Source organism: Pipra filicauda, unplaced genomic scaffold (assembly GCF_003945595.2).
Source record: "Pipra filicauda isolate LSUMZ 115617 unplaced genomic scaffold, ASM394559v2 scaffold781_size139286_pilon, whole genome shotgun sequence".
In the NCBI taxonomy this organism is placed as follows: Eukaryota; Metazoa; Chordata; class Aves; order Passeriformes; family Pipridae; genus Pipra; species Pipra filicauda.
In genome coordinates, this window is record NW_024104955.1 from 1 (window position 1) to 14,654 (window position 14,654).

Consider the following 14,654-nt stretch of genomic DNA (forward strand, 5'->3'; position numbering starts at 1 on the left):
TTTTTTTTTTTTTTTTTGTTTGTTTGTTTGTTTGTTTCTCTTGTTGTTGTTGTTTGTTTGGAGGAATATTACTCGAAAGAATAGGAATTCCAGGAGCTGCATGCAATCAGGGAGAGAGCGGGAGGCGCCGGCAGATCCTCCCTCTGGTGATTCCCGCCGGGAATTCCGGCCGTTCCCAGCACGTTTTGGGGGGGGGGGCCTTTTGTGATCCCTTCCGAGTTCTTCCAGGGCATCCCGAGCATGCTCCTCTGTCCATCACCATCCCGCTTCGGGTGGAGCTTTAGGGGAAAGTTTTGGTTGATCCCAAAAAATCCCATCGGGTCCGGTTTGGTTGGTTTTCGTTCCTCGTCCCTCCTCCTTCGCGCTTCTCCCGGGTTTCCAGTCGAATTGAAGCGGCAGAATTCCACGCCTTACGCCTTGTTGTTTGCATATCAGTGCTGGAAGGGAGTGCTGATGATGCTGAGAATTATTTGGGAAAGTCTATATATATATATAATCTATATATCTATATATAAGAGGGGCAGGGGGTTCCGTCGGAGCCGAGTTTATTTTCGTAGCAGTCGCCGGGAGATCGAAACTTGAAGCCAAGAATTCCTTCGGGTCGTCCCCCCCTCGGATCTGCCCGCGGCGCAGTGACAGAATTCCAGCCTTTTTCCCCCCCCTCCCCCTTTTCCCTGCTGGGTGAAGATCGAGATTTAGCCTTTTTCCCCCCCCTCCCCCTTTTCCCTGCTGGGTGAAGATCGAGATTTAAGGGATTTTTTTTTCCCAACTTCTTGAGCAGCCTCGAAAACCCTCCTCGTTTTCCAAAGTGGGATTCCAATCTTCCAAAGGGATCCGAAGAACTAGAAGGGGATGGAGGGAGGAGGGGGAGTTGGGGGTGAAGTTTTGGAAGGTTTCTGTTCATTCCAGGCTGGTTTGGGTTGGGAATGTGGAGGGAGAACTGGAGTGCATTTGCCTTTTGCACTTGATATTCCGGGAAAGTTTCGGTTCCTTCCCTGTGTGGAATTTTTTTGGTTGGTTTCCGGGGATTTTTTTTTCCCCCTCTCCTCTGACGAATTCCTGCGTTTTCTCCTCGTCGATGCCGATGTTTGATCGCTGTTAAATCCCCTGGAAAAGTTCGTTTGGTTCAAAAAAAAAAACCAAAAAAACCCAAAAAACCAAGGAAAACTCCTCAAATTAAAATCCAGAAACCTTTTTTTTTTTTTTTTGTGGGGAAAACCTGGGCAACTTCCCAATTAATTTTCCAGTGTTGGGGAACAACTTTGGATTATTTCGGGGGAAACAAAAAAACAAACCAACGGGGAGTGAAAGAGGGGCAGAAAATATAAAATCAAATGTTACAAAAGCGACGTCAGAACCTTTCTGGGATCCCACCAGCCCAGTGCTCGGACACGGGAATTTCAGCCCAACGTGGAGAATTTAAAAGAAGCCTTAAAAGAATCGGGGATATTTTAGTTTTAAGGTTTGGAACTGAAAAAGCAAAACAGGTTTTGTGCATCCAGGCTTAAAAAAGTGTTAGATCCCGAATTTCTTCGCGTGTAATTGAGAATAAAACCCCCAAAAATACTATTTTAGGGGGTTGGGGGAGATTTTATTTTAAAGGGAAGGGGAAAATCCTACATGGAACGAGGCTGAAAATCCAGCAGGGAATGAGGCTGTTGGGATTGCAGCCGGTTCTGACGTGGTTTTCCGGGAGTGCCGCGGGGGGTCCGGGGGGTTGGTTTGGTTTGTTTCTGCCAAATCGTGGATAAATCTCGGGAAGGGTTGAAGTGGATCCACGTGCGAATTCCGGGAGAGAGGCTTTTCCTTCGGGGCTGGAGCCCCGTGTTGAGTTGGGTGTTTGTGGGACTGGGCTCGGTCAGGTTTGAAATAGTTGTTCAAACACTTTAATACAGTTTTTCCAAACCTCCTCCTCATCCTCCTGTTCTCCTTTTTGCCGGAAGAAAACCCCACAGAAACATGGGGGAAAAAAAAAAACACGACAAAAAAAATCCCAGTGAAACGGAATATTCCCATCATGGGCCTGCCTGGAGGGGAAATCCTTGGGAATCGTGGAGGAGGGGGGGTTAGACACAAACTTAGGAACAAATCTTGGGTTTATTCCTACTGCTGTTGTTGCCTTTGGGATTCCTGAATCCCGGAGGGCTTTGGGATTTCTGATTCCAAAAGGGCTGTTGGATCACCCTTGGGATTCCTAAATCCCTGAGGCCCTTTGGGATTCCTGAATCCAAAGGGGCTCTTGGATCACCTCTGGAATTCCTGAATCCCTGAGGGCTCTTGGATCACCTCTGGGATTCCTGAATCCCTGAGGCCTTTGGGATTCCTGAATCCAAAGGGGCTCTTTGATATCCTTTGGGATTCCTGAATCCCTGAGGCCCTTTGGGATTCCTGAATCCAAAGGGGCTCTTGGATCACCTCTGGAATTCCTGAATCCCTGAGGGCTCTTGGATCACCTCTGGGATTCCTGAATCCCTGAGGCCCTTTGGGATTCCTGAATCTCTGAGGCCTTTGGGATTCCTGAATCCAAAGGGGCTCTTTGATCACCTTTGGGATTCCTGAATCCCTGAGGGCTGTTGGATCACCTTTGGGATTCCTGAATCCCTGAGGGCTGTTGGATCACCTTTGGGATTCCTGAATCCCCGAGGCCTTTGGGATTCCTGAATCTCTGAGGCCCTTTGGGATTCCTGAATCTCTGAGGACTTCGGGATTTCTGATTCCAAAGGGGCTGTTGGATCACCTTTGGGATTCCTGAGTCCCTGAGGGCTCTTGGATCACCTTTGGGATTCCTGAGTCCCTGGGGGCTGTTGGATCTGTCGGGGAATCACCTCCTGGAGCGGCACAAACCTCCCGTTGGACTCCGCGCTCCGTCGGAAAACCCGGGAGCGCCCCGGGTGGAATATCCGGCCCCGGAAAACCCTCCGGGTGGAATATCCGGCCTCGTATCCCGTTTTCCCGCCCCTCCACTGCTTCGCTGCATGAGCTGTTCCGGGGGGGGTCCGGCTCCCGCCTCTCCTGGGGAGAGGGATCGAGGGATTCCCGCAAAGCCATAAAAAAAAAACCTCCTCCCTCGGCGACGTCGCGACGACGGGAATTTTCTAAGCCAGTGACTAAATAACGGGAAACGACTGTTGTACTTTAGATTTTAGCAACTTGTGAAATAAACCCCGGATTTTCATTGGAAACCCGTGTTGGAATTTTGGGAGCCGTGTGGTTTTTCTTGGATTTCATTCTCTCTTTTTTTTTTATATATATATATAAATATAAATATAATTAATTTATTCTCCAGTTTCAGCGCTGAAACAGAGAGGGTTGAACCTCCTCCTTTGTGTCCTCAGCCTTTGCAGCTCGTGGAAAACGGGACTTCACTCATTTTTGTGTTCCAGGGATTCCTGGAACATTCCCGCTGTGGTGGTGAGGAAAACTCTTGGATAATCAGAAATCCAAGCTCATTTGGGGGTGGGTTTTTTTGTTTCTGCAGGTGTTTTTGGCATCGTTTTGGGATCCCTGCATTTCCCTCTGGATTCTCAGACCCAGTTAAAACTTCTTCTTTCTGGCTTATTGAGGAAAAATTAAATTCCTGAAGTACAGTCTGGGATGGCAAATGAAGGGTTTGGGCTGCAGGAGGGAGTGGAATGGAGCAAATTTAGGGAGAGCTCATCAAAAAAACCCAATTTGGCTCATTTTTCCCTCTCCTTTTGGAAGGAGGGAGCACAGGCTGGGGGTTTGTCCCTTGGGTTTATTGTGACTCCAAATCTCCCACAATAACCCTGACATTTAATAATAATAATAATTATAATAAATGATAATAATTTCCCACTAAACCCTGACAGTCTCAGCAGCAGAAGGATCTGGAATCAATAATTAATCCATAACTGTATTGTGGGGGGGTTTCAGTATTGGAAGGACAATAAACAAATGGAGAAACACTTGGATCTGCCTCTTATTCCGAGGATTTCGGGGTTGGGATGCATCTCATCCCGGGTTTGGATCTGCTCCTTCCTCTGCCAAGGTTCCTTCCCAAAAAAAAAAACCAAACCAGGTTGATGGGAGAACAGGGAAAGAAGAAGACAAAAATCTGGAATTTCTGTGGAATTTCATGGATTGAAATGAGTGGAGGGAACACCCTCCCAGGTGCCATCCCGGGATGTGGACGGAGCACGTGTGGAAACGAGACCCAACCACCTCCTCGGCCCTTCTTCCCACCTGGAATTGCTGCTCCGCCACTCGGATCCCCTTTGGAATTCATCTGAACATCCCAGGATAGCTCAGGGGGCCGTTGGATCCCTCCCCTCTGGGATGGGGACAGCGGGATTTCCTGGCAAACTGGAACGTTGCCAGATTGGTTTTGTCCCCAGTTCCGGATAAAATCCCGGTTTGGGAACAGAGAGGGAAGATGGGATGTGGATCCTGCTCCAGGTCAAGCCCAGGGTGAAAGGGGGGAAAAAAAAACTGATCCTTTTTATTTTTCAGCCCAGATTCCGTGGGCAGCTCGTGGCTGGATTGCCAAGGAACCTCAGAAACTTGGGATTCCCGCCCGTGCTGGATCCAGCCCGGGCTGTTTGGGGGACTGGGACATACTGGGACACTGACCGGTCATACTGGGTGGAGCTGGAAACCCCCCCAGTCCTCGTGGAGCCTCCTGCCAGACGTGCTCCGAGTGCCAATCCCAACCCTGCCGTGGGTGGGAGATGATCCCAAGGAAGCGATAGTTCCCATCAGGTGGAAAGGTGATCCCAAAGAAGTGGTGGAGCCCGTGGGGAGAGAAGATGCTCCCAAGGAAATGACGGATCCAATTGGGTGAGAAGATGCTCACAGAGAAAGGATGGATCCCTGTGTGGGAGAAGGTGCTCCCAAGGAAGTGAAGGAGCCTGCTGGGTGGGAAGATGCTCCCAGGGAAGTGAAGGAGCCTGCTGGGTGGGAAGATGCTCCCAGGGAAGTGAAGGAGCCTGCTGGGTGGGAAGATGCTCCCAAGGAAGCCCCTCAGGTGGGAAAGTGATCCCGAAGAAGTGATGGAGCCCATGGGGTGAGAAGATGCTCCCAGAGAAATGATGGCTCCGGCTGGGTGTGAAGATGATCCCAAGGAAGTGCTGGAGCCCGTTGGGTGGGAAAGCGATCCCAGAGGAGCGCTGGATCTCGCCTGGCTCCAAACCTGCCCCGCCGGGACCCCCCTGTCCCCAAACCCACCGCTCCGGGCCCCACTCTCCGCGTTGCCCTTTTAAATCCGCGCGTTGCCCTTTTAAGCCGCGCCTCCTCCTCCCTCACGTGACGAGGGTCACGTGGCTCCCCGTGGCGAGTCGCGGGGCAGTGACGTCACGAGGGAAGCGCCGCGATGGCGGCGCCGAAGGTGAAGCAGGACATGGCCCCGCCGGGCGGGTACGGCCCCATCGACTACAAGCGGCACCTCCCGCGCAGGGGCCTCTCAGGTGGGCGCCGGGGTCCCCTCGGGGCTCGGGGGGCGTCGCTCGGGGGGGCCCATCCCGGCCCCGGTGCCGCTCTGACCGCGCCCCCCCCACACCCCCAGGGTACAGCCTGTTCGCCATCGGCGTCGGGAGCCTCTTGCTGGGCTATTACACCCTCATCAAGTGGAACCGCGAGCGCAGGTGACGCCCGGGGGGATCCCGGAGCCCCCCCCCCGGGTCTCCCCGTCCAGCCCTGGGGGTTCCCCGTTCCCCCCGCACACACAAACCCTCCTCTGGGGCCGCGGGTTTTCCCGTTCCCGGGGCTCTGCTGCGGTCCCTGCTCGGGATGTGCTTTTCCCACATTCCAGGGGAGTCCCGACCCACCCCCCACAGTGCTCCCCGGGACCCCTTTCCCTGTACCCCGCACCCCCCACCAGCTTTCCCAGCCCCCCCCAGTGCCCCCCAGCAGCCCAGGGACCCAGGGACCCCCCCGATTCTCGCCGACCCCCTCAGCCCTCCCCTGTGCCCCAGGACCCCAAACCCTTCACGGCCTCCTTTCCTGTACCCCAGTCCCCCCTCCCCAGCCCCCCCAGTGCCCCCCCGAACCCCAGGACCCCCCAATCCGTCCCTTCCCCCCCCGCACCCTCCAGTTCTCCCCTGGACCCCCCCCCAGCTTTCCCAGCCCCCCTTCAGTGCCCCCCTGCAGCCCAGCGACCCCCCTGACCCTTCCCAGTCTCCCCCAGATCCCCCCAGTGCCCCCCTGCAGCCATGGGGTCCCCCCAGCTTTCCCAGCCCCCCCCCCTCCCCAGTGCCCCCTTGTATCCCAGGGACCCCCCCAGACCCCCCTGACCCCCCAATCCCGGCGCAGGCGGCTGCTGATCGAGGAGCTGGAGGCTCGGATCGCGCTGATGCCGCTGCTGCAGGCGGAGTCTGACCGCAGGTACGGGGGGCTGGGGACCCTCCCAGGCCTCGGGGACCCCCCCTGGGCGCTGTGTCCCCTCCCGGTTCCCCGCTCAGCCTCCCCCTGTCCCGCAGAACCCTCCGGCTGCTGCGGCAGAACCTGGACGAGGAGGCCAAAATCATGAGGGAGGTTCCCGGCTGGAAGGTTTGTGACTCCTGGGAGGGAGGATGGGGGGGGGGGAGCTGCCCTTCCGTGATCCCGCGGGCTGGGAACCGGCCATTCCAGTGGGTTTGGCGCCGTGTCACCCCCTGGAAGGCTGGGATCACCCGGGCTCCGAGCAGCCCCCCCAGAACAGGCAGTGATGCTCCTTCCCCCTGGCAGCGCTTGGAGCGGGGGGTGGAGGGTCCCTGATCCCGCCTCTCCCAGCATTCCCTGCCTTCCAGGTGGGCGAGTCGGTGTTCCACACGGATCGCTGGGTGCCCCCGACGGTGGACGAGCTCTATTACCTGCGGCCCTCGGCCGAGATGGACAACGAGAAGTTCGGGCTGCAGTTCTATGTCTGAGAGCCGCCCCTTCCCGGGCTCCTCCTTCCCTTGTTCCAACATTTCACGGGTCGTTTTCCCCATCCCGGCCCTTCCCGGGCTCCTCCTTCCCTTGTTCCAGCGTTTCCTGGGTTGTTTTTGCCCATCCCGGCACTTCCCGGGCTCCGGGTGCCGCCTGTTCTTAAACCTGTTATTAAACCACGTGGATCCCGTGTCCTGTGTGTTCCTGGACACCCCCGTGTCCCCCACCGGGAATTCGGCGTCTCCCGTGGTGTTTCCTGGGCTTCCCTGCCCAGGAATCGGGGTGGGAATGTGGGATGGTGTTTCCTGGGCTTCCCTGCCCGGGAATCAGGATGGGAACGTGGGATGGAGGAAGCAGCCAGTGGCAGTGTCCTTGTCCCCCCTCCCTGCCTCGGTGTCACTGGGGGGGCCGGGGGGGTTCTGAGCTCTCCCTGTGCTCACACATCCCATGGATGTGGATCCCATGGGTTTGGGTCCCATGGGTGTGGATCCCATGGATGTAGATCCCATGGATGTAGATCCCACCAGAGCAACGGTGGGTGAAAACCCACCGAATTTGGGTGTTCGGCACAATTTTGACACGTTCCCCTCGCTCAGGGGTGGGAAGGAAGGGGCTTCTCGGGGTCCCAGCGGGGTCCCAGCTGCTCCCACCCCCTTCCACACCCCCCCCGCGCGCATCCTGCGGGAATCACGGGAATCCCGGCCGGTGTTCCCGTTCCCGGGAGGGGCCGGAGCGATGCCCGCGGAGGGGGCGGGGGCAGCGGGAGCCGCCTCCCCCCGGGCGGCACCGGGGCCGCTCCAGCCGGGGGTCCCCGGGGGGGCCGCGCCAGTCCCGCCGAGGGGGCCGGGCCGGCAGGAGGGTCCGCGCTGCTCCCGAGGGATCCGCTCCCGCCGGGGGATCCGCTCCCGCCGGGGGATCCGCTCCCGCCGGGGGGGTCCGCGCCGCTCCGCCCGAGGGTCTGCGCTGCTCCCGAGGGTCCCGCTCCACCCGAGGCTCCGCTCCAGCCCCCGGGGGTCCCCGTCCCGGTGCCGCCCGCCATGAGCTCCGCGTCCTGCCCTCCCCGGGAGCCCCCCCGGTACCTCAGGTGAGCCCGGGGGTCCCTCCGGAGAGCCCCCCACCCCTCCCCCCGGCCGCGCGGGGGAGAACCGGGAGCTCCGGGGGGTCCCGGGGTCCCGCCGCGCCGGTGCCTCTCCCTGAGGTCACCGGATTCGCCGCCGGGACCCCCCCGCCGTCCCCCGACCCCCGGCTCCCCCCGGACCGGTCCCGCGGGGTCGTGGCCGGTGCCGGAGCCCCGCAGAACGCGGTGGGGACCCGGGGGGGTTGCTGGGGGCTCCCGCGGTCCCACCGGTGGGGCGGGACCCCCCCGCAGCCCCGGGACGCCCCCCGGGTGGGCTCCTGCCCTCCGTGATGCTCCCGAGCCCTCCCGGTCCCCGCGCGCGTCCCCCGGGACGATCCCCCCAAGGAGCCGCGGGGGCGGGGGGGGGAGTCGGTACCCACGGAGCCTCCGTTGCCAGGGAAACCGCATCCCGGGTCTCCATGGCTGCGGCGGGGATGCTCCGGCAGCGGGAGCGGAGCGGGGGGACCCGCCGGGGATCCCGGGACCGGCCCGGGGGGTGCGCGGGGGACCCCCCGCTGCAACCCAGGGCGGGTCGGGGGGGTCCCGTAGCCGAGCGGGGCCGGGGGGGAGGAAACGAGCGGCGGGAACTGGAGATGGAGCCGGGATACGGGGCTGGGATGTGGAGTTGGGATGCAGAGGGGGGACGCGGAGCTGGCGGGATGCGGGACCGGGATGTGACGCTGGGATGCAGGGAGAGGGATGCGATGCTGGGATGCAGGGAGAGGGAGGACACGGAGCTGGGAGGCAGAACTGGGATGTAAAACTGGGATGTGGAACGGGGATGTGATGCTGGGATGCAGACAGCGGACACGGATCCGGGATGCAGCGCCCGCGGCGTCCTGGAACCGGGATACGGGAAGGGACACTCAGGGATCCTCTCGTCCCCTCATCCCTCGGCTCCTCTCGCTCCCGCCCCAACCCCGCAGCAGCCGCGGACACGCAGCAGCCCCTGGAGGCACCGGGAACTGGGTTGGACTGGGTTGAACTGGGCTCTGCTGGGTCTCCCTGCGCTCCGGGGGGATCGGGAGCGTCATTCCAGGAGCGGCATTCCAGCGAAGCCAAACCGCAGATCCCGGGGGGAGCGGGGAGGGCTGGAGGTGACCCCGGAGCCCTCGGGGAGGGGGGGGGTCGCTGCTCCCGGGGTGGGCGGCGATCCCAGGGAGCCCCGTGACGTGTGTCCCCTCCCTGGGGACGCTGCCAGGCCAGCGGGAGCCAGCCCGGGCCGGCGCCCAGCATTTTCCCTGCCAGCAGCGATTATGGATAATGTTCTCCCGGGAACAGACGTGGGGAATTTTGTCAGACACGTGCCTTTTGTTGGGAGAGGGACAACACACACACAGCTGTGCCCGGCCCCACCCCCGACCCCCTCCCGGCCCCCCCGGCCCCGCTGGGCGGGGGAGGGACACCGGGACAGCGCGGCTCCCTTTGACCACCACGGCCCCCCCTTGTTCTCCCCCCGGACCCCCGTGTGGGGCTGGGACCGGGCTGGGACTCACTAGAGGGCACCAAAGGATTGGGGACTGGGATGGGACGGGATGGGATGGGATGGGACGGGATGGGATGGGATGGGATGGGATGGGATGGAGGAGATGGGAAAAGGGATGAAGTTTTTCTGGGAGGTTTTTCAGGACAGGCAGGGGATGGGATGCAGGAATGGGGGACAGGGAGGAGGGCTCACTGTGGGTCTGCCTGAATGACAAGGGAATGCCCGATCCAAATGGTCCCTGGGCTCTGCCAGGACACCCAGAGCAGCCAGGGATCCCACCCAGGGACCCCACCCAGGGACCCCACCCAGGGATTCCAACCCGTGGCCCCTCCAGCTCCAGGAGCACCACATGATCCCTGCCCATGGCGGGGGGTGGCAGGTCCCCTCTCCATGGCTGGGACTGAGCGAGATGTGAGTGTGCCCCCCGAAACGGGGGCAGGGTGGGGGCTGGTGCCCCCCAGCTCCCCGCAGGGCCGTGGGTTCCCTCCCTGTGCCTCTCCCGGGGGTCGGATCCCAGGCTCCCTCCCGCAGCCGGCCCGTTCCAGCCGGGCAGGTGAAGCCAACAGATGTGAGCAATTATTGTCCCATCAGCGGCTCCCGGCCCTGCCAACTCCCGGCTCGGCAGCGACGGAACAACCGCAGCATTGTTCGCTTTTATGTAACAGCCCGAGCCCCACGAGCCCGGGGGCGCTGCCAGGGCCGTGCCTCGCACGGATCGAGCCCCCCTCACCCGCGGGGTTTGGCCCCCAGACGTGCCAGCCGAGCCCGTCCCCCTCCCCGAGCCACCGGCCGTGCCCACCCCACGCCCTACGAGCCCCTGACCCGCTCGCCCGGTGCCCTGAGACCCCCTGCCCAGCGCCCTGGGGGCAGAGTGGGGTCCCAAATCCTTCCCGTGGGCGGTGGAGGGCACCCATCTCCTCCCCCTGCTCACTGGTGCCCTCTCCCCCTCCCCAGCAAGGCAGAGGCCGAGGCCATCGAGAAGGAGCTGCTGGAGGATTATCGGTTTGGGAGGCAGCAGCTCATCGAGATCTGGGGACACGCCTGTGCTGTGGCTGTCACCAAGGTGAGGTGGCCAGGGGGGCTGGGGACACCCCACCGGGGCTGGGGACACCCCACTGGGGCTGGGGACACCCCCTTAGGGCTGGGGACACCACACCAGGGCCGGGGGCTTTGCTGCCAGCTGCTCTCTCACCCTCCTCCTGTCCCCCTGTGCTGTCCCACCCCGGCTGTGTCTCCCTCCCACTCCGGACCGAGGGACAGCAGGGCTGGTGGCACAGCCCGGTGGGCAGCGATGCTGTGGCTGTGCCAGGGCTTCAGCCTCTCCCTGGTGGGTTTCTTTGCATCCCTCAACCCCCCCCGTTCACTATTCCCCCTGGGAATTGGGCTCAGTCACAGCCCATGGAAAGGGGGGATGCTCAGCCCGTCCTGGGGGGTCAGGTGAGGAGGATCCCTGGGGGTCCCGTGTCCTGGTGATCCTCCCTCGCTGGGATCGCCGGGTGCTCGTGCTGGATGTGAGGAGGAGGAGGAGAAGGAGGAGGAGGAGGAGGAGGGGGAGGAGGCAGCCGGGCAGCGCCGAGGGGCAGCATCAAGGGCAGCTTTGTGAGCTCCGCGCCCGCTGCCTCAGCTTTTCCATCGGAGGTGGCTCTGCCCTTCCCTTCTCCAAGGGCAACCGGGTTGCCCGAGGAGGAGCAGAAATATTTTGGTGTCGGAGCCTCTCGGGGCCGCCCCGGGGCTGCCCCCGGTGCCGCAGCATCCCCGGCCCCTCGGGGGCTGAGCATCCTCCCCGTGGGGCCGAGCATCCTCCTCTTCCTCCGGGAGAACCCCCAGCCCCGGCATCCCCCCCCAAGCCGGGGTCCCCGGGCATTGTCCCCTCGGGCACGTCCCCGGGAGGCGCTGGCAGCGCGGCCGGGGCAGGGCCGGGGCCGGGCTCACACGGCCCGGGAGCTCCGGGCGCTGGCGGGGGGACGGGACCCGGAGCCAGGCTCCGTGAGCAGGAAAAAATCCGTCAATGCATAAACAGCGTCCCCGGGCAGGCTCCTGGTATGTGGAGCACGGAGCCGCCTCCCTGCAGCTGGCGGGGAGCCCCCGGGCCCGCGGGCACCGGCCCGGCCTGGGCAGCGTCCTCAGCCCACCGTGGGCATCCTCCTGATCCCACCGTGGGCACTGCTGGAATGTCACCACGGGCATCATCCGCATCCCATCGGGGGCATCATCTTCATCCTGCTGTAGGCACCACCCTCACCCCACCACTGGCACCATCCTCATCCCATCCTGGGCATCATCCTCATCCCACTCGGGCCCTGTCCTGCCCCACCCCAGGTGCCACCCGAGTCCTGCCATTGATGCCACCCCCCATCCAATCCCATTCCCTGTCCTGCCATGGATCCCATCCCCATCCTGCCACGTGTGCCACCCCCATCCCACCCTGAGCATTGTCACCATCCCACCCCATGCCCTGTCCCGCCCCGGGCACCATCCCCCATCCCCACCCTGCTCCATGTGCCACCCCTGTCCCACCCCGGGCACCATCCCCCATCCCCACCCTGCTCCATGTGCCACCCCCGCCCCACCCCGGGCACCATCCCCCATCCCCACCCTGCTCCATGTGCCACCCCCGCCCCACCCCGGGCACCATCCCCCATCCCCACCCTGCTCCATGTGCCACCCCCGTCCCACCCCGGGCACCATCCCCCATCCCCACCGCGTGGGTCCCCTCACCCCTCCCTCCCCGACGCCCCTGCCCCCTCGCCGTGCCCGGGGGCCGTTTGGGGGTGGCGCGGTGACCCGGGGCGGTGGTGACCGGCCATCCCCGTCTCCTCCAGGCGTTCCCGCTGCCCTCGCTGCCCCGGAAGCAGCCCACGGTGCTGGTGGTGTGCGGGCCGGCGCAGAACGGGGCCATCGGGCTGGTGTGTGCCCGGCACCTCCGCAGCTTTGTGGGTACCTCCCTCCCCTCCTCCTCCTCCTCCCCTTCACCCCCGAGCGATGCCGGACCCCGAGCCCGACCCCTCCCCTCCGCCCGCAGGACTACGAGCCCACCATCTTCTACCCCAAGCGCTCCCCGGACCCCCTGTACCGGGATTTCACGACGCAGTGTGAGAAGATGGACATCCCCTTCCTCTCCTACCTGCCCACCGAGGTGAGACCCCCCCGGCCCCCTCAGTCCTGCCAGGCCCCAGCCCCGCACAGCCCCCCAGCCCCCGCACTCCCCGCCCGACAGCACCGAGTTTATTCCTCCTTTTTCCCTCCCCTTCCCCCCCCGCCCGGTCCCGGCTCTGCTGGGAGCCCGGGGAATGCCATGAAATCCAGCGGCGGCTGCCGCGGCCCCGCCAGCCACCGGCTCTGTTGTTTTTGGAAGCCTCCGGGCCGGGGCGGGAGGAATTTGACCCAAAATCGCTGCCCTGGCCGCGGCCGCGCGTCTCGGCGTGCCGGGCTCTGCCCCGCGCCCCCCCCTCCCTCCTCCTCACCTCGGGGGGGGGGGATTTTCTTGGCCGCAGCCGCTGGGTGAGTCCAGTTCTGCGGGAAAACGGGATCCCCGCGTGGGCCGGGGCCGGTCCCCGGGTGGGGGGTGACGCGGGGACCCCCCCGTGTGTGTCCCCCACCCCTCCCAAAGGTGCAGCTGATCAACGACGCCTACAACGCCGTGGTGGACGCCGTGCTGGGAGCCGAGGCGGAGGTGGGCGAGGGGAGGGAGCCCTGCGCCGCCATCCTGGCCACCCTCAAGCACATCCGCATCCCCATCGTCAGCCTGGACGTGCCCTCAGGTGCTCAGCCCCCTCCCCCGCCTCGGGATGGGACCCCCGACCCGCCGCTCCTCGCATTCCTCAACACCCCCCCCGGTGTTGTCACCGCAGTGCCCGGGCACCCGCGGTGCCCTCCCAGGGTGGGGACATCCCCGGGGACCCCCCCGCGGTCCCCCCCCAGCCTGGCAGCGCCCGCGGGGCGAGGCGGATCCGCTCGATGCGTTCGGGGCATCCACGGTAAATAACAAACTCCCCGAACTGAGACATGATGTAATTTGAAAACACCCGGGCGTCTGGTGGCCAGGCCTGGAATTGTCATCACATCACCCCCCCGGCGTGTCCCCCCCCACGCCGCGGGAGCAAACAGGAGCCCTTGGCACGGCCGCTGGTGAATCCCCACCAAGAAAAACCCCGCGCGGAGCCAGGCCGGGGGCGGTGCCGCAGGGGGAACACGCTCCTCATCCTCCCCGTGCCCTCCCCACCCCCCGCCGGCAGCGCCTCGACCCCTGGGGTCACCCCTGAGCCCCTCTCTGTGTCCCCACAGGGTGGGAGGTGGTTTTGGGGGGGGTGGCTCCCTGAACCTCTCTCTGTGTTTCCACAGTGGGACGTGTCGAGCTTGAACCCCCTCTCTGTATCTCCACTGTGTGGGCACGTCCCTTGGGCTCACCCCTTCTCCCCATCCCCGCAGGGTGGGAAATGTCCCCTGGGGTCACCCCTGAGCCCCTCTCCCTGTCTCCTCTTCTCAGGGTGGGACGTGTCCCCTGGGGGCACCTCCTCCCTGGGTGGGTGGGGATAGGGCAGGTCCCCTGGGGTCACTCCCTCCCCGTGTCCCCACAGGGTGGGAAGTGACCCCTGGGGTGCCCCCGAGCCCTCCCCGTGTCCCCACAGGGTGGGAAGTGACCCCTGAGGTGCCCCCGAGCCCTCCCCGTGTCCCCACAGGGTGGGAAGTGACCCCTGGGGTGCCCCCAGGCCCTCCCCGTGTCCCCACAGGGTGAGAAGTGACCCCTGGAGTGCCCCCGAGTCCTCCCCGTGTCCCCACAGGGTGGGAAGTGACCCCGTGGTCACCCCCTCTCCGTGTGTCCGCAGGGTGGGACGCGGAGTCCGGGGGCAGCGGCGGGATCAGCCCCGACGTCCTGGTGTCCCTGGCAGCCCCCAAGGAGTGTGCCCGGCGCTTCCTGGGCCGCCGGCACTTCGTGGCCGGGCGGTTCCTGCCCTACGACGTCCAGAAGAAGTTCGAGCTCAACCCCCCCGAGTACCCCGGCACCGAGTGCGTGGTGGCCCTGTGAGCCCCCCAAATAAAGTGCTTGGTGGCTCCTCCTCAGGGCCTGTGTGGGGTCAGGGCGAGGGGACGGTGCCGTCCCGGTGGGGTTGGGGGATTGTGCCGGGACTCGGTTCCACACTCGGGGACTCGGCTCGACCCCCCCATGTGTCCTCTGGGAACTGTTCC

General features: G+C 63.5%; 2 protein-coding genes across 3 annotated transcripts; both read left to right on the forward strand.

The window, feature by feature from the left end:
- The first annotated feature begins 5,301 nt into the window (after nt 1-5,301).
- On the forward strand, nt 5,302-7,055 carry NDUFA13 (NADH:ubiquinone oxidoreductase subunit A13). Its single transcript, XM_039389877.1, has 5 exons — nt 5,302-5,423; nt 5,522-5,600; nt 6,268-6,339; nt 6,435-6,504; nt 6,744-7,055. The coding sequence occupies exons 1-5, from the start codon at nt 5,330-5,332 to the stop codon at nt 6,861-6,863; spliced, it is 435 nt and encodes a 144-aa protein (XP_039245811.1). The 5' UTR covers nt 5,302-5,329; the 3' UTR covers nt 6,864-7,055.
- Nucleotides 7,056-7,647: 592 nt separating this feature from the next.
- YJEFN3 (YjeF N-terminal domain containing 3) lies at nt 7,648-14,528 on the forward strand. 2 transcript variants are annotated; one of them, XM_027730975.2, is made up of 6 exons: nt 7,648-7,948; nt 10,422-10,530; nt 12,290-12,400; nt 12,490-12,603; nt 13,078-13,228; nt 14,294-14,528. In XM_027730975.2, exons 1-6 carry the CDS (start codon nt 7,902-7,904, stop codon nt 14,491-14,493), a joined length of 732 nt encoding a protein of 243 aa, XP_027586776.1. In that variant the 5' UTR covers nt 7,648-7,901; the 3' UTR covers nt 14,494-14,528. The 2 variants fall into 2 exon arrangements, with proteins under 2 accessions (XP_027586776.1, XP_039245810.1); XM_039389876.1 differs by lacking the exon at nt 7,648-7,948 and adding an exon at nt 9,768-9,878.
- The last annotated feature ends 126 nt before the right edge of the window (nt 14,529-14,654 follow it).

Coding starts and splice junctions, on each gene's coding strand:
- NDUFA13 (XM_039389877.1), top strand. CDS start 5,330: ATGGCGGCGCCGAAGGTGAAGCAGGACATGGCCCCGCCGGGCGGGTAC. Junction 5,424..5,521: donor CCCGCGCAGGGGCCTCTCAG/GTGGGCGCCGGG, acceptor CCACACCCCCAG/GGTACAGCCTGTTCGCCATC. Junction 5,601..6,267: donor AAGTGGAACCGCGAGCGCAG/GTGACGCCCGGG, acceptor ATCCCGGCGCAG/GCGGCTGCTGATCGAGGAGC.
- YJEFN3 (XM_039389876.1), top strand. CDS start 9,817: ATGATCCCTGCCCATGGCGGGGGGTGGCAGGTCCCCTCTCCATGGCTG. Junction 12,401..12,489: donor CCCGGCACCTCCGCAGCTTT/GTGGGTACCTCC, acceptor CTCCGCCCGCAG/GACTACGAGCCCACCATCTT. Junction 12,604..13,077: donor TCTCCTACCTGCCCACCGAG/GTGAGACCCCCC, acceptor CCCCTCCCAAAG/GTGCAGCTGATCAACGACGC.